Below are 25,547 nucleotides of genomic sequence, written 5' to 3'. Positions count from 1 at the left end.
ACACATTTACCCCAAATCACTGAGTTTAGAGATCGAGCTTTAAATATGAGAATTAATCCCAGAGCAGAAACCTCTGGGATCAGAACTATTGATATCATCAGCACCCAGCTCCCAGTCAGGTTTATCGGAGCTCAGTGGGTCACATCAGGTGAATATGGACGTCTCGTCACTCACACACATACAGAAAGTGGACCTGACACAGTCCAGCTGTGATGGACAGACAGTCCTTCAGTTACAACCGGATGGCTGGAGGAATCAATAAAGACATTAGATATTATCCAGGAGCATGGAGGTCTGCTGTACAGAACTGAGACATCACATGATCACATGACTCTGAAGGAACATGGACACTGACACTGTGAGACGGTATCCAATGGTTTGTGAGCATACAACATACGCACGCACACACACACACACACACGAACGCACGCACACAGTCTGTCTGTATGTGTGTTTTCTTACCAAAGATCCCATTAGCCAGGACACCAGTTTTTCATTATATAAATGCACTGGTGGCCTTTTATTGCTTATATATGTATTCATATTAAACCAGTAGCCTAGTGAATGAATATCTATTGATTTTAAATAGAGCTTTTCTAATTATCTGTGTAATTAATATTAATCAGTTACAGGAATCTTCTTTCATTCAACAGTGTCACCAAAAAACATGAAAGATCCTTTTCCAGTCAAGAAATAAAAACTCTGGTGAGTTAGTCAAAACTTCATTTATTGATCACAGGACATGGACAACGACAGTTAGAGCCATCTAAAATAATTACATCAATCATGATCTACCTCAGATCACAGGTGCAAATAGTTAAAGAGGGTCATCACAGACTCTATGTAATACTGACTGACAACGAGGAGACGAGCACTGGTGTCATCATCATCATCATCATCATCACCACCACCATCACCACTGTCGTATTGCTCAGCCCTGACACCCTCCTGACCTCATTAAATCATCATTAAATCTAGGAGTAGTACGCATTCCTAACACTTGTCTAAAAGCTCCATGGAACATTCACAAACACCGATGAGTTCTGAAGTGTTCTACACAGTCAGCAGAACATCAGCCTCAGGATTTACAACACAAACATGGAACATGTTCAGAAGATTTGCGTCTTTGTGTCCTAACATGTCTGTATGAGCTGTGCTGGTTTATGTCTGGTTTCCATAGAGACACTCAGGGTAGCAAGCTGCTCTAGTTAACCAGACGTATAAATAACCAAGCCATACCGTCTGAAAACACTTCAGGTAAAACACAAAGCTCACCTTTATGTCTCAGTTTGTTTTCAGGTGTAGAACGTGGCTCATTGTTGCCCCCTTGTGGTCGTTAGGGTAAAAACAGCCACTGCTGTAAACTCCTGAGGGAGTTCACCGCCCTGTGGTGTCAGGGGCAGTAATGAGAGGAGAGTTCTGTGCTTTAGTCCAAGTGTGTTTTAAGTATCCCAAAGAGGCTCGTGACAATCCTGATTGGCTACTAGTTAGTTATTAACAACACTATTTCTCTGTGTTGAATATGAAATCATAGTCAGCAGTAGTACTAGTTTAGATATGAAGCTCTTGTTCAAGAGTAAAGTGAATGTGTTACAGGTTCAGGTTAGTGATGGCCAGCAGCAGAGAAAAGAAACACACACTGACTAACATGCAGGCACTAAATCATCTATGACATTTTCATGGTCCAGATAAGATTCACATTTTTCTGGGCGACAACATTTCAAGCTGAGAAGTCATTCCTATGAAGAGCAACACAACAGTCATAATAAGTACAGGGACATCTCTAATGGGCGGCAGTAAATCACATGCAGGCTGGCGTCTCAGCTGTGTGTGTGTGTGTTCCTACACACAGTCATCACTGACACAGGGTCGTGTGTCCTCCTCCAAGCAAACACAGTCTCCTGTGATCAGCTCAGGGACTGTCAGTCAGACAGGCGGCGGGATGAAGCATGAGCACTAACAGAAACTGTACGCAACACTTTGTTCTGACGTGAGTACGGGCTCAGGTTAGGGTCAAAAAGGTTCTGAGTTTGTACGATGTGTCGTTTATAAATCAACATTTAAACCTGTAAAATAAATCGTTTGCACGTGCAGAAAAGATTTGTCTTTGTGTGAATAAAATCTGACGATGATGTCAGTGGTGAGGTCACACAAAGACACAAAGATGCGTAACACTGTGTAACACTCACAACACTGCGATGATGAGGTAACAAGTGTGAACTTTGACCCTGTTTTCACACCTGAATCTGATTGGACGACGACAGTCCAATCACAAAGCAGTGAGTCCAGTCAGCGGGCAGGTGGTTCTGTTACCTTCATCTCAGGATTTTCAACATGGACAGCGATTTATTGTACAGGTGTACGGTTTAACCTTTTTTGACCCTAACCTGAGCGCATACATGAATTAAGTTTCATTAGGAGTTGGGATTTTATTTACATTAATATAATGCTGTGCTACCTGCACCAGGAACAGAGCCACATTAAAAACCTGGTTCCAGACCTCTGAACCTCAGACTCTCAGATTCATGAAGTGATTCAACAAGGTCTGGTGTGTGTCTGCATTAACAGCTCCTTCTTAACTACTCAGAGCTCCGTAGGCCAGATTAAAAATGGGGACGTCATCTTTCTGTGCCAGACCCAGAAACATTGGATGAGATGAGCAGAGCTTTACAGGGTATTTTAAGTCGGATTGAAGAATAAAAAAAAAAAAAAAACCTCATCAGCTGATCTTAGTAGCTGTATCAACTGAAGGTGACGCTGGCTGGACGGGTTAAACTGAATAAGAGACGTCGCACGACGTGGTCTGAACATCAGCTACATTTTGAGAAATGTGGTCGTGTGATGTTTCAGTAAGAATCAGAGTATCAACATCATCCGGTCCGGGGAGCAATGATGTAGGCAGGAAAGTGTGAGACAGAAGGTGCTAGATGACTTCATCCTGAGTACTGCTAGTCTAGTCAGTCTACATATGAGGTGGAGACATTTTAATAGATTTGTCTTACAGAAACATGAACCCTGTTGTGAGCCGGAGCATCTGAATGGCAGCACAGGTAAGAGGACATCACCATTATCACGTCTGGCTATGAGGATGAAGACTGGCCTTGTCTGTAAGAAACTGGCCCCTGGGTCTCGGATCGGAGGTTTTATGTGACATCTGTGTGAGTTATTGTGTGGATTGTGCTTATCATGGCATTGGCGGTCTGGAGTCCCCCACCCCCCTCCCCCTGTCTGGATGAACTCAGGTTCCCTCGGGGTCAGGATCTACTTGTGCTGGGCCAACACGTCGTTGAAGATGTTGAGGAAGATGTGGGCGTGGTACTCCTTGAAGACCAGCGCTGGACGGAAACGGATGGATCGGTCCCCGCAGCCTCCCAGGAGGACACCTGTTAGAGACAAACACCGTCCGTCAGCCACCTTCACGTGGACGTCAGCAGGTAAAACAACTGTCATCTCAGCGAATTCATCTTGCTCAGGTTAATTCAGTTCATACTTTCCCCGAGGCGGAGTCATATAAAATATGAACCATTTGTGTGAAATCTTGTCACAATTGATGTGTGAAGTCTTGAGTCATGGCTAAAAAGTGTTCTGTGAGGTCACCCTTACCCTGACCTTTGACCTTTATCCACCAAAATCAGTTCATCCTTGAGTCCAGTTGACTGATTATTTCACTCATATGTCTTCAATTATATAAAAACATCATATGGACGTTAACATGGTTTAACACTTGATTTTCATCAGAGGTTCTTTAATGCAGACAAACAGCTGTGGCCCCTAAATCCAGTTCTCAGTTGTTAATTAGTCATGAACCTTCTAGAACCAGAGGGGGTCGGTCTATTAGCTGTCCCTCAGGTTAACACTCAGCAGCTGTCTACTAATAGACAGACCTCATCTGTAGATACATTTAAAATCCCATTTAAAGCTTACCTGTTCCTTTACACAGTTAACATAATTAACAATTAATTACAGCAGTGTCATCTTCACTCAGGATCCAGAGGAAGAGAGGGGCCGTCAGTGTGTCATGCTCAGTGTATTCCCAGTGCAGCAGCTAACCTGCAGGGCCATACTCTGAACTGAACTGTGGGACATCAACATGAGCGGACGGTCATGTCCTTCATACCTTTGTCTCTGGCCTTCACTAAGATGCTGGTGCGTGTTGCATCATCACAGACATCGATGGCACAGAAGGTCCCCTGACCTCGAGCGCGGCTCAGGATGCCGGGGTACTGAGCCTGAGGACCAATCACAAGGAGGTTCATGTTCACACACATTCAGGTCAGATTCACACCCACCAAGCACGATCCAAGGAAACTACAGTGAGCCTGTTCTCATGGTATGTAGTTATCACAGCTGTCTACAGTAGATAACCTCAGACACACTACCTGTAGCTCATAGAGACCATTTAGCAGGGTTCTCCCGGACCGGGTCACCTCCTCCAGGAGGTTCTCTCTGCGAATCACATTGAGAACCTCAGACAGGAACAAGTTCTTTGATGGATCTCCCATCCACGTGTTGAAGATACGGTACGCCTGAAACAGACAACAGACACAAAGAGACCTGTTAATAATGACAATCACCTCATAAACACCTTTTTAAAGTAACAGTCCAGTGACAGAGGCATGAGACTGCAGTGATGTAAAGTCCATGTTTTGTCACAGACGGTTCAAACACATCAATTATATGAGAACACAGCTGATTAAAGGGACAGTCACAAAAAGCTTTAGGGGATTTATAGCAGCACATGAAGATTTGAAGATAGACAGCACTGGTCTTCTGGATGTTCTTTGTCTCCAGAGGAAACTGTCCAATGATGATGAACGAGCCTCTTACTTCTTGCTTAGGATTCTCATCACTCTGTGACTAAAGATAGACATAGCCTCTGTGACGTCACCCACAGGTTTCTGAAGAGTGGATTTGAAGCTGAGAGTGAGCTGCTCCACCTTCACCACCTTGGCAGTGTCTGACTCCGCCCCTAACTACCAGCTAATCCAAAAATGGTCAAAGAGGATTGGAGTATGTGGAGATGAAACTTTGGTTCATGATTTGTTGCAAGCATACACTCACCCACCTGTCACTCAAAGAGGCCACACCCTCAATTCTATATAACTTTAAGTCTTAATAGAATGTAAACAGGTGAGTTATATAAACAGGTGTCATGAAGGAGGAAATTAGCTCTAGAGATCAGAACTGTTTTTGTACCAGGCTGTGAACACATGTATTTCTGCTGTAAAGTTGGACATTTTAACATGGGAGTCTATGGGGACTGACTCACTGTTGGAGCCAGACTCTAGTGGTCATTAGAGGAACTGCAGCTTTTGGTTCTTCAGTGCTGGCTTCATTTTCCAGCTTCGGAGGTTGATGCTTGTTTGTATTCTAAGAAACTGCAGTAAAGACTGAAGGCTGTGGAAGCAGCTACTGCTCTGACTCAGCACAATGATGCTCATTTTAGATGTTATTGACCCTGTGTTCGGTGGCTATAGCCCCACCCCCCTGAAACCTTCAGCCCTAAACATTAAACCTCACTTCACTGATCAATACAGTCTGAGGTCTGAGTCTCACTGGAGAAATCTGTATGTGAACTGAACCTTATCAGCCTGTAGTTCATCCCTGTGGTAGTAGCCGCCGGTCAGAAGCTTCTTGCTGAAGGACACGATGTCAGCAGGGTCATCCATGCCCCAGTGCTCATGGGCCCAAAACTTCCCTGTGGTCCCCCCTCCGGTCTGGACCTCGTCCACGTGGAAAGCACAGCCATGCTGGAGACAAAAGGTTAACAGGCTGAGACATGGTAGACGAGGCAGACAGATCATGAGTCCAACTAGTGTTTCACTCATTGACACTGTAGGCAAGTCTTCATACTGACTCAGGACCAGACCACACCCTTGTCTATTCTCAAGTCCACAACGATGGACGGTAGACCTGCACCAGAACCTTTAGGCGTCCCAGCAGCATGAATTTGACTTGAGCAAATTTATACAGGGTTTGTTCACACCAAGTATACAGCACATTCTAACTGATGCACACGTCTTCATGTCTGGTAGGATCAAAATGTATAAGACTACCATTTTACTACAGAACATATATATTATTCATATATATATTATATTATTACTGCAGCTCACTAATAAATCACATACATCACATCTTTTTAATCTTGTGCGTTTGCTTGTTGTTAATGTCTTTTATTTCTACATTCTTGTTAAAATACTGTCCTAAGTTTCTACCTGATATTATATATTTACATATTTTGTTTTTATTGTTTTTAAACGCTATTTTAACCTCATCTCAATGTTCTATTGTTCATGTATTTCCAAGCTCTTTGAATTGCCTCGTGTCTGAACAGTGCTGTAGAAATAAACTTGCTTTTTCCTCATATAACATTTAACAAGAAAAATAAAGGCTTGAACTAAAAGTGCAAAGTGACAGAAAGACAAAACAAGACCAGTGAATTCACAGCAGCAAACCTGCAAAACAGTTACATAAAAGACTGTAGAGGTAGAAAAACCTGCACAAAGTCAGAGAAGAGTTCTACTGTCAGTGAGACTCTCTACAATACAACACTAGTACTGCTACTATTGCTATTTACTACTGTCCTCGCAGTCACATGATGCAGCCCAGCATCAGTACTGATTATCCAAGCACAGCTCATTCACACGGGCTAAGTCTGTTTAAAGGACCTGTTGCCATGGTGATAACTGGTACCTTGCGTGCGATGTTGCGGAGAGTCTTGAAGAAGTTTGGGGAGGCGTGGTTATCTCCACCCTCAGCCTGGATCGGCTCAATTACAATCCCTGCTACAGGCTTCCCCTTCTGCCTCCACTTCACGATCAGGTCCTCCACCTGAGAACGCACGCACGCACGCACGCACACACACACACACACACACACACACACACACACACACACACACACACACACACACACAGACACACACAAGCACACACACACACGCACACACAAGCACACACACACACACACACAAACACTCAGTTATCTTAATACATGGCAAATGTGATCTTGTGTATCTGTGTGTGTACTTCCTTAGTAAACAAATGTCTTCTTGTCTTATGACTTGAAATGCAGATTATGTAACTTCTGCCTCTGAATCACAACAATGACAAAAGACAGAGTTTGGTGAAATTGTGAAGTAGCGAAGGATCATGGGAGTTGTTCGGATTCCTTCAGTGTTCATCGTTCAGGAGGATTTTAACCTTGAGCTGAAGAAATGGACCTGGTGATTAAATCCAGTACAAACACTGAATAAAGCAGCTTCACATCAGGTGTGTACAGGTGAGCTTGTCAGGTGGAGGTATGTTACTGAAAACACAATAAGCAACAGCTGCTACACACACACACCCACACACACACACGCGCGCACACAAACACACGCACACACACAGCTCACCTCCTCCAGACAGCGAGCCTCCTCCTGTGCGTTCTCTCTGGTGAACTCCTCCAGGGGGTACTGCAGTCTGGGGAACGGGGCGATCGGCCAATCGAATGACGGCACATCCAGCTTGTGGATTGCTTTGGAGTGTGTCGTTGCCAAGCAACCTGAACAAAGCAACGGCACTGTGTTAGCCATGAATGTACACATCGATCCCTCAGCCTCACAGTTTCAGTGGCTGTTCACCACTCAATGTTTTAGCTGTACCGCTGTCCACTCAAGACTCCTTACGCTTAATGAAGACCCAGACCTGTGGTTGAAAGCTCTGACCAAGCTACAAGGGGACTTTGAGCTTACATTATTCTGCTAAATATATTGGATTTCTGTGTTTAGAGTTGATAAATGATGATATTTTAGGTAGTGTGAGACTGAGTTGCGTGCACGTTTCTGTTACATCATTTCAATTTATTTTCCCCAGAGAATGAAGAAATGAGCAGGTCTAATGTGTCTGACTGGATCATTGACTTCAGTCACTCTGACTTTTCCCTCCTCCTCCTCTCCAGGTCCCAGTCAGAGGAAGAAATGAGCTTCTTCATCAGCTGATACTTCAAACCTTGACTTTATAAGGTCAGTGCAGCTGCTGTCTTTACAGAACAGACACTGTGTTCACACCAGAGCCCGACAGCACAAGTTAATCTAGCGATATACAAACACATGAAGCTGAAACAGTCACTGCAATGATCATCTGTGCTGCATCACATCATGTACACACACACACACACACACACACACACACACACACACACAGTATGAGATGCAGCAGAAGCAGTGGAGACTCCATGCTGCTGCTTCATGTGAACGAATCAGGCTTTAACTCATCAAAGTGTGAGACTCAGGAGCTTTGTGAGTGTGTGTGTCAGGACTGAGGCCCTGTTCACACCTGTGCACACCTGGTATTAACATCTGTCTCGGGTGATCTGATCACAAGTGGACAGCTCAATCTCTCTCTCCACAGCCAGTGCACCCAGCAGCTCAGCCCGGGAGCCCGAGCCTCAGCCGGTGAACAGTTTGCAAACATGAGCCTCTGTCATGAAACAGCTTCACTCGGGCTCAGTTCAACAGGACTGTTATGGAAAGAGCTGCTGTGCTCATGTTATATTTATAATCTAGAACAGGTAGTGGTTTATGTTGAACATACCCAGTGTTCTTCCATGGAAACCTCCCATGAAAGATAAAATACTGAGGTCTGGACAACCTGGAGCCTGAGAGGGAGAGAGAGAGAGAGACAGAGAGAGAGAGAGAGAGAGAGGAAGATGAAAATATTCAGTATGATGTCAGGCACATCCCAGAATGCTGTGCTGTGTAGTGAGATTTGTCTCCCTCACCTGGTTGATCATGCAGCTGCTGACATCCTCCTCAGACGGTGTGTTGTGTCCTCGCTCCTTGTTCTACACAAAAAGACAAACACACAGTGAGGACTCACAAAGAGGACGCTTCATTCACATCCACAATTCACACAAGCACAACGATGAACACATCTATAAAATAAGTCCATACTCTATGTAACAGGTACCAGTTAGGACATAAAGGATAAGAAGCTCAGGTTGTCAGCTGAACATTCTCTTATGTATGTTGTGTGTTGGTGCTCCAGCTGCATTAAGGGAAATGTTGTTTAGTCTTGTTGGAGCTGGACCTGCAGGTTCATTTTAGAACCTGATTTATTTTTTGACCAGATTAAAATGTAATTATTAAAATGTAATTATTTTTCAGACATCAGAGTATCGTTTAGATCAATGAAATATGGATATATATAGTAACTAACGTTTGTCTTTCATCTTTCATTTTGAGGCAGTAGCTGCAGCCATCTTTGTAGTGTACGGTTACCACGGTTACAGGTGTGGCTTTGGTTAGGTCAGTGGAGTCACTGTCCCTCTTCTCGCTAGCATTAGCATTAGCAATAGCATTAGCAGGTTCCCTGGTTCACTAAAACACTGTTCAGTTTTTGTAGTGAAGATGGAACTGTTGACTGTCCATATGAATCCTGGAGCTGAACGTTACTGTTCCTAAAGATGGCCGACGGAGAGTCAGGTCGACGTCACGTCTTCGTCCTCAGCTCCTGACGATGTTACGTGAGCTCATCTTTTAACAGATGTAGAGTTTGTCTGAGATGTTCTGTTGCTGCTTCTTGTTGATCTCTCAGTTACTTACTCACCCTGTTAACTAGGTAACACTCACCCTGTACCTGTTAACTAGGTAACACTCACCCTGTACCAGATGAACATGGCTTTGTAGGCGTTCTCATTGGAGCAGGAGCCACAGGCCATGGTCTGAACACGAGTCATCCCGCTGGGGGCCACCTGAGAGGAGGGAGGAGGAGGGGGAGTGTAGTACCCAACAATCAGATCAATAACAGAGTTAACTCCATCATCTCAACTCTCAACTGTGTGTGTGTGTGTGTGTGTGTGTGTGTGTGTGTGTGTGTGTGTGTGTGTTACTAACCGAGAGAAGACTTTCAGTGAGCTTGTCTGGAAAGTTCTCAGGTGGCAGGATTCCCAGAGCAGGTCTGTTCACAAATGTGCTCTGAGAGGAAGACACACAAATACACACAAATGAATTCATGAATACACACACACAAACACACACACACACACACACACACACACACACACACACACACACACACACACACACACACGTTCAACTCGGTCAACAGAGCACAAGTAAAACTTTCATTAAAAACTAGAATCACCTCCACGTGGTTGTTTCCTCCACCAGTCAGTCATACGGCCACAGTCTCTCCTTCCTGAGTTACAGTGTTGAATAATAGCTAGAGATGTTTTTGCAGAACATTATGATGTCACAGTGAAGTTGACCATTGGCCTTTTGGATTTAAAAAATTAATTTTATCCCTATAGACATTTGAGTAAATATGAGTTATATGAGGTCACAGTGACCTTTGACCTTTAACCATTTCAATTCTAATCAGTTCATCTTTGAGTCCTAATGAATTTTTGTGCCAAATTTTAAGAAGTTCCCTCAAAGTAACCCTAACACTACAACACAATCAACTTCAAGTAAAGCAAAAGCATGACTGTGATTTACATGAAACAGAGAAGACAACTGAAGCTGTTAAAAGATGTCTCAGGTAAACAGTTTGTTTCCTGCGGACCACGTCAGTGTCTCCTCAGGACAGTGCTCTACTCTCCTGTATAGAACATACAGCATGTATAAGCACATCAGTGAGAACCATGTGCTTACTGCAGATCATTCACATTCTAGGGGCTGAGAACCTGAATATCTACGTCCCTGTTCTTCACTGCTCTCCCATGTGTGTGACTTACACTGCTGCCACTCCCGGGGCTGGTTCCACAAAGACAGACTTTCACTGTGTCTTAGATATAGACGTCTAAATTCATCCGTTGCAAAAAGCAGTTAAATTCATGACTATCTGAAGCCAGGCTGTGGTACAATGAATTCTGGGAAAATGAAGACTTTTAAAATCCACGTCCAACTGCTCAGCTCCATTTTCCATCGCTGCTCTCTGCTCTTCTGACCGACACAGTGAACAGTGACGTTATAAAACTCCTGCTGAGCTCTGCCTCTTCGGCTAGATGTTGCATAGCAACACAAACAACAGGAGCGTGGGGGCTAAGGATTTCATTATGTTTACATTACAGAGTGTCCCTTCATAGGTTAGATGAAGCAGCAAGGTTTCATGATGGTCAAACACATTCTACACTCTGCTGTGAACGTGTTACTGGACTAGTATAGGCCATGTCACGCAGAACCAGGCAGAACCAGGCAGAACCACGCAGACTGTCACTGTAGCTGATGACATAAGTGATGATGACCTACCAGATTGTTGGGGTTGGACATCAGCTTGAGGAGAGCAGGGTGGTTGTAGCCTGAGGAAGGAGGATGGAAACATATTTTAAACTGTGAGCCACATCATGAACACTACAGTCATCATATTAAATATCCTATGAGAACTAAGGAGGTTCCTCATTTATGGAACCTGAACTAAAGTAGGGTTTAGATATCAAGGTCTTTAAACTGGGGCAAAAGCTGAACAAGCATCAGTCGTGACGAAAACTGGCTTCATAAAACAAGCTATAGACATGTTATAATAATAATGATGATGATGATGTTTTTCTGCAACACAAAGTGATTTTCTATAAAAGTAAATAAACATATTCAGACAGTAAAATCACAGTTAGGTAAAAATAATAAGAGGCTGGTGGACGGTGAGGACTGTGAGGATGGTGAGGATGGTGATGATGGTGAGGACAGTGAGGACAGTGAGGATGGTGAGGAAGGTGATGATGGTGATGATGGTGATGATGGTGAGGACAGTGAGGACGGTGAGGATTGTGGATCCTGATTTCAGCAGCAGTGTGATTATGGCAGCGTTCATGTCTGTTTAAGAGCTAAAATAGACCAGAGAGACTCAGCTCCTCTGGTACCTGGACTATGATCAAGCGCAGTTCAGGTAAATTCAGAGGGTCTTTGTTTTCTCTCTGAGCTGTGACAGAACAGTTAGAGGCTCTGGAGATTGCTGAGTCTTTAATAGCTCAAGCTGTTGTTTTCACTTTATTTCTTTATATCTGATTCACTGTCATATTCACAATGTCAGGATCTGAAACTGTGGTTGTCTGGGTAAATACTATTATTGAGTAGGACACTTCCATCTGTTTAGTGCCGTAGGTCAGGGTACTGAAGTATAAGACCTGAATGAGTCTGTGGCTGTGGGTGGTCTGTGGACCCTCAGTGTCTTCTGAGCACAATAAAGCTTTGAATCTTGAGTCTTACCTAAACTGATGCGGCCGTCTTACATAAAGAGCAGTGCTGTTCCTCTTCCAGCCAGCAGAGGGCAGTGAGGAGCAGTGCAGCTGCCACTTGTCTGTTCCTACATGTTCTTAATTCCAACACTGAGATCTCTCTCGAACCTGAACCCGAACCCAAACCCGAACCTGAACCTGAACGGTTGGGTATTAAGATTGATGAACAGGTAAATAATCCAACATGAGGAATGACAGCACGTTCACCACTACATGTGTGACACTGAGAAACATGGTTTCACACAGATTTTAACACACTCGTTGTGCAATCTGCTGACTCTGCTCTATTTCATACCAAGACATGTCCAAAAATAAAAATAACCAGTGAGGTGAAAGCCAGTAATGTAGCACACAGCCTTTCATCCACGTGTCAAATAAAGTTCAGTGCCTCAGAAGAGTTTTCCTTGGCTGACCCTTAAAAACTAAAATCTAAAATCATGCCTGATAAAACATGGGACTGATCCTTTAACTCCAGCTCCTCTGGTGATGAGTTTTTCTTTTCTACAGCTTTCTCTTTGTCATTAGTTTACGGAAATGAACACACACGCACGCATGCACGCACACACACAGGCACACACACACACACACACACACACACACACACTTTCACCAGAGAGAGAGAACAGGAAGTGAGGGCTTTTTACTCCTTCTGTTTTCCATGTCATTTGAATGCTGCAGGGCAAAGCTCTAGTCCACAAACCCTGGAGACCTCCACCACAGTGACACACACACACACACACACACACACACACACACACACACACACACACACACAGGCCTCTTTTATACAATCTGTTCAAGGCAGGAATGTTGGGCCTCTCCTCCTACTCTCTCTTTTTTTTTTTGTTGTGAAATCTTTGAAATGTTTCCACTTTGACAAAAATGTACACAGACATAATGATGTTAAGGATAAGGATGATAGATTGGATGTGGGTCAAGTATGCAGCAGTCAGGATATTGTGAGAAATACAGAAATCACAACAGGCCTTTCGTTGCCTCAGTCACTGAGAGCCACATATTCACATTCACCTCTTCAGCCCCATTTCTACCAGCATCATTTCCTTTGCAGCTGTTTACCCTGCAAGTACTTCACGTTTCTGACATTTATGGACCTTATGAGTGCTGTCAACTCAGAGGCAACACTGCCTCCTCTCTCTTCTGTATGAACGGTACGAACAAAAGTCAGCGGTGGAGGTTTCCACAGAGCCATCATGGTGGGACAGACGCGTCACACCTCTGATTCCTGAACGCCAACACGCACAGGCAGGATAGTGAGGCGTCTTCTTAACAGCAGTGTAACAGATCTCTGTGTGAAAGGGGCTGATGTTCCCTCTTTCATATCATCTCTACATGATCTGAAACATGCTGGTCCCAGTCATGAGGTCAGGGTCAGATCCAGGAAGTGTTTTGAGCTTTGTTTGAGTCTGAGGAAGCTGCATGTGCTGCACTTCTCCTTCTTCCTTTATGTGAATGCACCAAAGCAACGTTTCACACAAACACACAGAGGAGATGTGACACGTGCACTTCACAGGACTTTCTGATTTACCAACATTAAAGAGCATCAGTTGTCAAATGAGATGTTTCAGAAATCCTTGAAATCCTTGTTGTTGTAGAAAAACCAGACAAGAAACTGAGCCTCGACAGGAACCATTAAAGCTGAGTAAACTGAATTACACGGAATGAAATGCTGGACCTGCTGAGGTCTGAAATGGATCTACTATCTTTCTGAGAAGTGAAGTGTTGTGACTGAACAGTTTTCAGGGCTTTTAACTACTGAATTAATGAAGTGTGTGAGTTCCTGGCTACAACGAACCCTCTGTCAGAGAGGCCCGAGGCCTGGAGCTGAGACCACTGACTTATTAAATAATATTCACCACACATGGTTTGTCTCTGCACCACAGAGTGACTGGATGTCTACTATAAATAAGAATTAGAGCATTTTCCAAACCTTGAGTTATTTTATTGTGAAAGATCTTATTTGGCAGGACAGACACAGGAAGCTGTAGGAGTTCTCTTTTCTGCTGGACAGTGTTAGAGTCTGTAAAATATGCTGATGCATGATTTACTCTGAGGGCACAGAGCATGATCCAGATCTTAATGGAAGGGTAGCAGCATGCTAACTCTCCTCTGCACAGTACAAACATGTCAAGACTCTACAACAGCAGATGTAACCAGGCTAGCGTCTCCACCGGCTCTAATTACCTTCTGACTGTAATATTAGCTGCAGAGCTAGTGAGGCTAACCAACCTGCAGCTGCCTCTGTCAGTCACATAACCCTGCTGTCTGTGGTAGAGGTCCATAGAGTACTGGTAGATCGTGGTCTGACTGGTTTGTCCATGTGGTGTCGGTGTTAAACCAGTGCATGCTGGGTTTTCTTTCAGACCATCTGCACTTATTAAAGTGTGTAAAATAAAATCATGACTTCTGTCCAGCACTGAGGAGACTCCAGAGCATCCGTGATTCTGATTCTGACCAACACCATCAGAACCACGGCCCCCAGGGTGCAGTGCTCTCCACCCTGATGACCCATGACTGGTCTGCTGAACTCAGCTCTGCAAACACCATCACGTCTGTGGGCTGCGTTCAGAGATGAGAGGAGGATGATCTGAACGTCTCTGAACGTTGAAAAAGGAAAAGATGATCACTGACTTCAGATGGAACAAACTGATCAGTGACTCTGCAGCACAGATGGATCATAGCACCACATATCTGAGGGTTCATATGGCACGTAATTCAGCTCCACCTCCACAGCCAAGAAAGCTCAACAGCGTCTCAGCCCCCTCCCCCAACTCTCACCACATACAGGCTCTATACAAAGAATCCTGAAGAGCTGCATTACTGCTTAGTTTGGCTCCTCTGGCCGTGTGGCCCTGCAGGGGGCGATGGGAACAGGAGCGAAGGTCATTGCCCCCCCCACACACACACACACACACACCATCCTTTCAGGACACTCACAAAACCTGCACCAGCAACACCATCACAGACTCCTCCCACTGTTCACACCACTGCCTTGAACACACCACAGACTCCTCCCACTGCCTTCAACACCATCACAGACTCCTCCCACTCTTCACATCACTGCCATCACCAGCATCCGGGCCAGAACCACAAGACCATCAAACTGTTCTCCCCCAGAAAGGTTAGACTCTGTACTGCCAGTACAGACTCATGTGACAGATCCATCCCCCACCCCTTCCCACCCCTGTCTTTTTTTCTGTCAGTACCAAGTCTGATCTGATATTCATATTTAAATCTGTATCCGACAATGAAATCACAGCTGTAGTGTCCAGTTTATTTTTCACGAGCTACTTGATCCAGATCCTCCAGGTCCTGGTTCACAATCAATGAGCTGATCTGCTGATGAGATCCACTAGAGAGAAGACGTATCACTGTGGCGGTACTGTTGGAACCACAGAACTCACTCCACCATTATTTTAGAGAGTTGAGCCTCTTCACTTAATAGATGATCTTTGTCTGAGTGCAGACACAGACCTGCGGAGAGCACTATAACCAGAAAACAGCTGTTTTCTGCTGCTGCCTGGATGTTTCACACTCAGTCACTGAGCTTTAGAGCAGCGGTCCCCAACCTTTTTTCCACAGACCGGTTTAATGTCAGACAATATTTTCACGGACCGGCCTTTAAGGTGTGGCGGATAAATACAACAAAATAAAATGATAAGACCAACACAAAAACTGTGGTATTTTGTAAATATAATAATAAACGTGAATCCACTGTGTACTTGTATGTAACTTTATTAGCAGCGTCCTACTGACATGCGCCAACAACATAATAAGAGTAACATCCTCTCAGCCCCCTAACGCTCTCTGGTCGCTATGGTAACGCTTGGTGCGTGGGAATCACCTGTCGCGATAAATCCATATTTTAAGTAGGTCTCCTGGTACTGTCTGTTAAATGCAGCTTTCTTTTTCTAAGTGGTCTTAGGCTCTTCTTCTGTCTCCTCACTGGGCCTTTTCCCCTTTGCAAAGAAACTTTCCAAAGACGTCTCTTTTTTACTCATTTCGCTAGCTTGTGGGTTTAATATTAGCGTTAATGTATCACGTGACCGAGACAAGCATCTTGACATGTGTCAAGAGTGAGTCACGTGAGTCATAGACGGATGTACCGGAGAGAATTCGGTCATTTTTCAAAATAAAACATTGTTCAGACTTGGAAAATAAATAAAACGGTAATAATGTAAGTTATTTATTCTTTCTGTGCGGCCCGGTACCAAACGATCCATCGGGGGTTGGGGGTTGGGGACCGCTGCTTTAGAGGTGCTGCTTCATATTGACCATCCAGACAGAGCAGCATCGATCCTCTAACTAAACCAAATACATCTGACAAAATCCAAACTCAATGATCAGACTGGCATTGATTGAGAAAGTGCAAAGAAGATGTCATGAATGAAAGGAACGATGTCAATGAGTGGGCCCAGTTTGTTAAAATATATTTAACATGACAAGAACGTCAAAGACAGGAAAACAGTGCACAGACGTCTTTGAGGTGGTCGTTCACCGGTGAAATAAACAACCACCCATGTGTCAACACTGAACATACTGAATATAAAACGTGGGGTTGTAAACACACTACACACTCCTACAGCACAGGTAGCTGTGTGTGGATGTTAGGCACTAACCAATAGGGATGGAGGAGATCTGGGTGTAGACATCCAGCATGCGGTTGCCATCCACATCCACCAGGTAGTTCCCCCGGCTCTCCTCATAGTTACAGAAGAAGTTGATGGCTCCAACGTTCTGGGAAGAGACGAGGTTTAAGATCAAACAGCAGACAGTGGAATTACACACATAACAATCACAGCTGCCACGTGACAAAGGTTATTATCATTTTAATATCTGCTTCTATGTTGGCATAGCCTTGCTCAAAGAAACACACAGTCTGTCACAGTCAAACTAAGAGTTGTCCGGTCAACACATGTAGAAACAGACACCGAGTCTCCGGCTCTGCTGGGAGCAGCAGGACTGTCGAGTACTGATCACCTCATTTATCTGAATTCAAATGTATGTGAGGATTAAAAGTCCAGAGTAACAGCAGCAGGTACAATCATCAAGGACTAAAACTAGAGATGTTCACATACTGTTTTCTCCTCCTGATACCTGGACTTGTGTATCAGCTGATACAGAGTACTGGTGCAATACCACTGCATTCAATTTTTATAATAACAACAGCTGTATATTACTGAGCCTGTATGTATGTGATTGCTGTCATTGTTGTAAGGCTCACGTTAAACCCTTGTAAAACATGAACAGATACATACATGTTATAGAATAGTTCTTTTATTATCTAATTTGATTGTCAGTCATAAAAAATAAATCTAGGAATAAATAACCGTTCCTGCACTGGTGCCACCCCTCCAGTTTAAAGCCTTCATACTGTACACGTGGCCTTTTTACCTGCGGGACTCTCCAGTGTAGCATGTTGACAAATGCTGATTTGCTAACATTAACACTATTTACAGGAAATCAATTCTTCTTCGCTGCTCAAAAACGGTAGCTGCCGGTGGCTGTACAGCGCAACTTCCTGTGTAGACTACTGTTTTAAAGCAGAGAAGAAGAAGTATATAGAAGTATATAAAGTATAAATTACATGCTATCAGATCAGTACATAGACTGAAGTAGCAGTCGCTGATACCTGATCCAGGATCTTAGTACCTGAGGCATTTCTGATACTGGTATCTGTATCACAACAGCTCTAAAACTAAAACATAATAAAACCTCAAACCTCCTCCAACATACAACAAAAACAAAAAACTCTAACAACTCCAAACTGAGAAACCGTCATTTCAAAGACCATGAGTTCTGATGAATTCAGTGGAGTTAAGCTTTATTTCTGTGGATGGTCTGTATCATTACTGATCCTCCTTGTGTCTGATTATGCTGTGAAAGAGCGTGTGGTGTCTGCCACGAAGTCACATTAATTATCAATCAAATTATTGTTTAATTGTTAATGACACAACCCAGTGTTGTTTATGGACCTGGGGCCGGTTTTCTCCGTATCTTAGTCTGAACGGAGTCACTTAAAGTCAGTTAAACTGCTGCACAAAACACCTGAGATACCAGGAAAGTTCACCATGGTGAAGTCCCATCCAAACAACAGGAGGATGAGATAGCGGCTTCTTAAATGTTACCCGCTTCCCAAAAGTGATAACAAGTATCAAGTGCTAATGGAAGCAAATCAACAGTCTCCAAACAGCAGAATTTTATTGCTGTAAAATCTCTTTCACTGCTGTAAATTCCTCAACCTGTTTCCTTAACTAAGGAAACTTTTCTGTGCAACTCCCCCCTAAGTAACCGCCTCAGCTGAGGAGAGATTAAACCCTGTGTCATACGTAAGTGGAAAACCTCATAGGAACACATGCAGATGTTACATGCAAAAATATTTGTGAGAAATGGTTTTACAAACATTTGCATGTCAGTGTACACACACACACACACACACGCACACACACACCAGTTGTGAAGAGACAAGCCTATTGCAGATTCCATTGCAGTGGACAGAGCTACTGTATGTGGAACAGCATTAACGCTGCAGGGTTTATTTAACTAGTTCACTGAGTTAATATAATTGGCGATCCCATCTGGCCACACACACACACACACACACACACACTTTGTTATACATTATACACTCGACAAAAAAGCCACTAACATGTCTTCTGTCTCCAGTGTGAACAGGTACAATCTTCAGTCCCAGGTCAAATGACTCTGCAGGAGTCTCAGTATTTATCAGCTCCAGCTCTGACCAGCAGCGATGAAACATGACACCCAGGTGGACATGCTAATTTTCGCCCCTTTTTGGTTGCGATGCTCTGACGTTGCTGTAACCCTGGGAGGTTGCCATGACTATCTCTTCTGTAGTGTACGACTCTTTTTTAATCAGCCTCGACCTGCTTATTCAAACCCTCCAACCAAACCTGATGGGCACACTACAGGCAGCGATAGTGCAACTGTATAAAAGCCTTTTCACACAATATTGGTCAGTAGGTTCTGGGTTTTAACCATGTGACACACCAGGAGGAAACAACAGAAAGGCAAAGTTGTCTACCGGCAACACGTTAAAAAAAAATCAGTATAGACACGCTACACACGTACACTCTCTCTCTCTCTCACACACACACATATGCACATGCACACACGCGCGTCAGCTCACCTGGATTTCTCCCAGTTGTTTTGTCAGCTCCTACAGATTGAAATAAATATTGTTATTGATGCTCAGTGAAAACATGTTTGTATTATCAATCATCTTTGTGTTTGTGTGTTCTTGTTTTTCTATCGCTGTGAGGACAAGTTTTATGTGTGTGTGTGTGTGTCTTACATGTGATCGTGGCCCAGGAACTGAAGTTTTCATGGAGGGTCCATCATAGTCAAAGTCCACCTGGGTCTGTGGTGCTGCTTTACTGATGTATCTGCATCCTGGAAGAGACAAGACAATAAATCATCAACACACACACACACACACACACCCAGCCTGTATAGCAGTGAACTGAAGCAGACAGTGTTATATAGAGTCTTGCAGTTACAGTAAGTGATGGGTGAAAACACACATAGTTCTTGTCAGCTCCTGAGAGGAGAACAGGGACTTCATGTCTTCATCAGTGAAACTCTGAATCAGTCTGCTGCTCCCACATGAGACCTTCACCTGAGACTGTCAGTGAGTCTAATTAACACTGAAACCTCACAGGTACTGTGACCATCATTTCTGTTCTGTTCTTCAAAACCGTTCAACACTGAGTACGAGCTGAAGAAGTCGAGATAACATCTTTAGTTGTCTGCCGTCACCACCTCCCCAACTCCATCTGCTCCAGCCCTGCCCTTACATTTACACCTCGGGGTGCTGGTACAGCTGGAGCTAGGCTTCTGCATTAAGGGGCTGCAGTGCACCTACAGTGGCTCGGAGGCTGTAGCTGATGCATCTGCTCAAAAACACTGCAGACACGAGTTGATGGTCCAATCCTCAGCTTGCTGCCATCGGTGTATGAGTATGAAGGGGTGAAAGGTCAGATGTCAGCCATGTCTCAGTGAAGCAGAGAACACTACACTTCCTGTAGTCCTGTTAGTTCATGTACTTTGTGGGTAAATGACCTTACGTTGCCAATGATAATGAAGAGAAGACATATTGTCTTGTGCCTGTCTCTTCTCTCTGACAACCTGCCCACAGCTCAGCTGGGATGTTTGCCGGCACAACTGTGGCTCCACGCCGGCAGTCAGTACAGGAGAACACAGTCGCTGTCTCCAGGTAACTGAACAACTGAGCTCAGTTCCATATTAAAGTCTCAAACACCATGTCGTCATCCACAGTAGATATACAGGAACAAAACAAAGTCAAGTATTGAGCTGATAGGATCCTGATGAGCTGATGAGTTTGATCCTCACTGTCACTGAGTGAACAAACTCTGTCTGTGTTTTTCTTCTTTGACCTGGAGTTTGATCCTGTTTGTGAAACCACTGACTCAACAGCTGAAGTGAACACTGACAACCACCACAGAGAGGCTGATAACAGGCTGCGGTCACAGATTCTCCTTTCAGGTTTATGACTTAACTGAAGTTACATTAGGAAACTGCTTTTGATGGAGGCAGAGGTTAACTTAGGTCACCTGCAGTGATGAGATCCAGCATTGACTGGTATCTTCCTCTGGACACAACAGTTACGGATTAACTTTTTATTTGTATTAATTATTATTAATTATTTCCCCTTGTTAACATTTATACAATGTTTTTATATAGTATAGACATATGATGAGAGAAATAATCATCAACACCATGACTGAGCGTTTCCACCTTGAACTGCAGTGAACCAATGACTCATAAACACAGATTCAGACAGCCAGGGTTTCATACGCCACAAACCTAAGGAACCAATCCTGCCAGCTTGGACTAATAAACCTGAAACCTTGTCAGTACAGAGAGAGAGAGAGTTAGCATTAGCACAACCACTTACATTGTGTCAGCCACTGCCAGTTACAAGCTAACAAACAACATAAACAGATAAAAGATGCTAACTACGCAAACCGTTCTGATCCGTCTGCTAGTCTCTGGTTCTGGTCTCAGACTCCTCATCTGAGTCTGAGTCTGACTGAGGCTCAAACATGTGGCTGAGTCTCTCTGATGTTTCCTCAATCAGGAAGTGAGAGGAGATTCAGCCCAAAGTTTATGAGTTAAAGCCATGTTAAACAAAATATGAATCATAGCAGAAGATTTTTAGAGTTTAAAACATGTGTGGGGAGGAAGTTTTAAAAAATCTATTAAGGTCTTGATGAAGAACCATTTTTGCCAATTTAATTAGGGCTGAACTAATATTGTGATACGAGTCATGATTTAAGTGGGATTGGTAATTTGAATTAAGTAAAATAAAGAATATGGAAAACGATGATGATGGAAAACATGTTCCTTAACATCCGTAGAATATGATTTGTAGGTCAGGGCGTCTCTGTAGCACCACCGTGCTTCATTTATGGTCTGTTAGTTGTGACACATTTTACCTTTATCAAACCTTTGTAGCTCCTCTAATTAAGATATTGCATTTGGCCATATTGTGATTTCGATTATATTTCAATTAATTGCTTTATCCCTAAATATAACTATAAAAATTGAAAAAAGGATAATAAAAAGACTCCTGGACCACACTCCCCACCAACAGGTTTGACTACAGCATTAACCAAGGCTGTCTATGTAAAAATATAATGAACACAGCTTAAGTCACAGAGGCATTTACATATATGGAACTGAACATTGACAAGCTGCTGATATAAATGTACATTAAAAATAAGAAACAGTAGATCTCACTCAGTCCCATCACACTGGTTTACAGTGCACAGCTCTGATGATGCAAACCCAGCTACTACATCTCTGTTATATCATGTGCAATATCATGTGGTGAGGAAAATGATGTATTCCTGTAATGCCACACAGTCTTAGGAAATGCACTGTCACGATAAAAGCAGGTCTGAAATGTTATAGCCCCACTATAATTTAAAAGACAGCACATAATGATTATTACACCTGTTGTAATTCAGGTGAAGGTGCAGGGTCGGATCAAACCCTTTATCATTTATTAAACAGATAAATCAAAAGCACGGGACAAATAAAAGCTTTAGTGCGTTCTCAGCTGCCAAACTCTCTGGTTGTGACATGAGCGTGACGAGTGCACGGCTGCAGGTTTCTGCTGTGTGTTCTGAGGATCCTAACTTTATCATACTGGTGTCTTTTAATAAGCTCATCAATAACAGACCATCTCTCTTCCCTCAGACTGTCTGACCTCCTGGTAGGCTACAGGTGAAGTCATGTTGTTACTGAACAATATGCAAAAAAACAACAACATTTTATCATTTTATTTTTTACAATTTTGTCTTCTTCTTATTAGATTTTTAATATCTTGTCTTATATTTCTGGTTTTACTCACTTTAATACATATGTGTCGTCTGTTTTATGGTTTTATTATTTTATCTTTATCACTTTATTGTTATATTTTCTTTCCAGCCTTTAGTTTATTATTGTCTTATTTTTATTATTTTTATTTATTACTTGGCCATTTATTGTTCTGTGTGTAAATGAGTGTGTGTGTGTGTGTGTGTGTGTGTGTGTGTGTGTGTGTGTGTGTGTGAGAGTGAGTTTATTGCTTTTATTCTGTAAAGCATTTTGTGTTACATTGTCTGCTGTTCAAATAAAGTCTTAAGTCTGATTGATTGATTTGTGCTGGGACGGCACCAAACATGTTGGCTTATATCTGTAGAAAATGATCTGTAGCACCACAATACATTTATGTTACATTTATAAAAGGTCTGTTGTGACACATTTTACCTTTCTCAAACAAACTGCAGCTCCTGTGATTTGGATATTGCACTTATATTGAGAATTCTTTAATATTTTGATTAATTGTTCAGCTGTAGCCTAAACGTAGGAACATGTGAGTCACTGAGAGGATTTTGTCCAGTCACTCTGAGACTGTGGATCCTGGTCAACAGTGTCCCCCAAATGAAGTAGTTACTCTGAGCCAAACAGATTGAGCCCATTGATGATTGACAGGAGAGAGAGAGGACCTTTGAGACATCACTCAGTCACCGCTCTCTGAGGAGCATGCACACGTTTACCGATAACCACATCCTGCTGGAGGTCAGTCAAACATTTACACTGGTTATATAAAGTTCCTCTGTTTTCACTATAACATGGTTTCATCTTCTTCATCCCTGACAACATCATGACACTACGCACTACTTCACATGCAGTGGAGATATTCAAGAGACAACTGATCAAAGACGACAAACACGTTGACTTGGAAGTAAAGTTGGAAATCAGATGCGCACGCACACACACACACACACACACACCTCTCACAGGGTGGTGCAGGTGTAGCAGGACTAGCTGCTATATTACAGTGAGGCACGGTGATCTGATCTCTCAGCCTCTGCTGCAACTTGATTCACCTGTCAAACAAGGTCTCACAGTTGATCTTAACAGCTTATAACCTTTTCTAACTAAAACACGTAGTTAAAGTTCAAAGTGTCCAAGGGGCAGAACAACAGAGCTGTTCTGGGTTAATCTACGAAACAACATGTCATCACCTGGTGAAACAGTACAAACTGATTGGATATAAAAGGACCTGATGTAAACGAAGCGTCGTGGATTTTACCTGGTGCACTGAGCCACAAGTTCTTCTGTAGGGAGAGAGCGAGCTGACGGCTGATCAAGGAGGACGCCATGACAACACTGTCAACAGACAGGAAGGAGAGCGAGACAGAGGCAGCACCTGCCTTCACGGTCTAACTTCTCCTGGTCACCTGCAGGAGGAGAGAGAGATACAGGAAGTTACTCATTACTCTTTACACACACACACGCATGCCTGCATGCAGGCACGCATGCAGGCATGCGCGCGCGCACACACACACACACACACACACACACACACACACACACACACACACACTTTCTATTTAGCACATGTAGAAACACTACAGTGTGACAAGCAGCAACTACAAGGATTTATTGAGCATCCAGCAGTTAGCTTAGCATTAGCCTCTGTGATTGCACAGTCCAACCTCCCAACCTCACAATTTTAGTTACACACCCTCAAACTAAAGCACAGGTGACTCGTGAATGTCCACACAGTTATTCAACGTCATATTAACCTTGGCATTGTACGTTGACCTGACATTGAATTGTGGAATTCTATGTCACAACCTACATTCCACCAAATATCATCATCTAACAACATTAGTAGCCAGATGCCTGCTGTTATATGTTCCATCTACGACTTTGCTTTCTGATGCGCTCACATCACAGCCTGCATCAGCCGGTGATGTCTGGTCATGTGTGATCAATCTAAACAGTGACTTTCTGATTTCAGACACTGGTGCATCAATGTGGAGAAGATGTTGACATGAGGCAGCCCATGTGATCAGGGGTTAAGGTGAGGTTCGACAGGTATTTGAGTGAGCACAGTCCTGGAGCACACACACAGCACTCACCAATGTGCACCCTGAGTGACAGGCGCACAGAGAAGGACGGTAAGAACTGTATAGATTTTTCGACGGTCCACCGGTTTATTTACTTGTTAATCAAAAGGAGCCAGAACGATGTTGCTGCAAAATTAATCATGTGGGGGGGGGGGGGGGGGGGCAGTTAGGACTAAGACTATGAAGTCTTAGTCCTAACTGTAGCTGCTCGGGTTCAAGCCCTTTTATCGCATGTCATCCCCCCTCTCTCTTTCCAGCTTTCCTGTCTCTCTCGCTCACTGCAACTAATGCTATGCCCCAAAAAATAATTATAAATTTGTTTTTAAATTTAGTAAAATAAAAATAATTGGTTTAGGTTACAAACAGTGGTTAAAGGTCAGGAGCTTCTGACATCATCAACCTCGTCACAGTTAAACAAGTTTATCAGTAAGATAGAGTCAACAGAGCCCTGAGGAGACACACCCACTCCAAGCAGCTCACAGGATTAAACCAATAAACAATATTACATTTAACTACTGCGTCTGTGTTTTAAAATGAAGACACTGCGGTTATTAATATTACTTCATGACAGAAGAAGAAGTGAAAGAGAAAACTGAGAAGAGGGAAGCACAAAGGAGCTCGGCTGTCCTCTCTCCCCTCTCTCTTATGTAATACTGGCAGCAAGAACAGGAAAATTCCAGTTATCTGCTTTCACACAGCAAAGGGAACCCTGGCTATTCACACACGCACAGAAACGCACACATACACACATGGTTTCTTGGCAACACCTCGTGAACTGGATGAAACTGGTTTAGAGTATGGGAGTTACACAAGCCTGCATCTTCATATGCCTGGGAGGGATGGGGTGGCGTATGTGAGGGG

At 43.4% G+C, this 25,547-nt stretch overlaps 1 protein-coding gene across 3 annotated transcripts in view; it reads right to left on the bottom strand.

Annotated features, from left to right (window-relative positions):
- Positions 1 to 706: 706 nt before the first annotated feature.
- abat (4-aminobutyrate aminotransferase) overlaps positions 707 to 25,547 on the bottom strand; it is a 35,164-nt gene continuing 10,323 nt past the window's right edge. For all 3 annotated transcript variants that reach the window (XM_056400651.1, XM_056400653.1, XM_056400652.1), the window contains 15 exons: positions 23,864 to 24,011; positions 19,553 to 19,650; positions 19,388 to 19,417; positions 16,857 to 16,974; positions 11,237 to 11,286; positions 9,881 to 9,961; positions 9,646 to 9,738; positions 8,767 to 8,829; positions 8,580 to 8,643; positions 7,400 to 7,548; positions 6,697 to 6,834; positions 5,583 to 5,750; positions 4,380 to 4,526; positions 4,118 to 4,229; positions 707 to 3,383 (listed from right to left, as the gene is read on the bottom strand). In XM_056400651.1, coding sequence (XP_056256626.1) covers positions 3,262 to 3,383; positions 4,118 to 4,229; positions 4,380 to 4,526; positions 5,583 to 5,750; positions 6,697 to 6,834; positions 7,400 to 7,548; positions 8,580 to 8,643; positions 8,767 to 8,829; positions 9,646 to 9,738; positions 9,881 to 9,961; positions 11,237 to 11,286; positions 16,857 to 16,974; positions 19,388 to 19,417; positions 19,553 to 19,650; positions 23,864 to 23,933 — 1,503 coding nt within the window. In that variant the 5' untranslated portion in view covers positions 23,934 to 24,011 and the 3' untranslated portion in view covers positions 707 to 3,261. The remainder of the gene's footprint in view (positions 3,384 to 4,117; positions 4,230 to 4,379; positions 4,527 to 5,582; positions 5,751 to 6,696; positions 6,835 to 7,399; positions 7,549 to 8,579; positions 8,644 to 8,766; positions 8,830 to 9,645; positions 9,739 to 9,880; positions 9,962 to 11,236; positions 11,287 to 16,856; positions 16,975 to 19,387; positions 19,418 to 19,552; positions 19,651 to 23,863; positions 24,012 to 25,547) is intronic.

Source organism: Seriola aureovittata, chromosome 17 (assembly GCF_021018895.1).
Source record: "Seriola aureovittata isolate HTS-2021-v1 ecotype China chromosome 17, ASM2101889v1, whole genome shotgun sequence".
Lineage (NCBI taxonomy): Eukaryota > Metazoa > Chordata > Actinopteri > Carangiformes > Carangidae > Seriola > Seriola aureovittata.
This window is presented reverse-complemented; position numbering and strand designations above follow the sequence as displayed.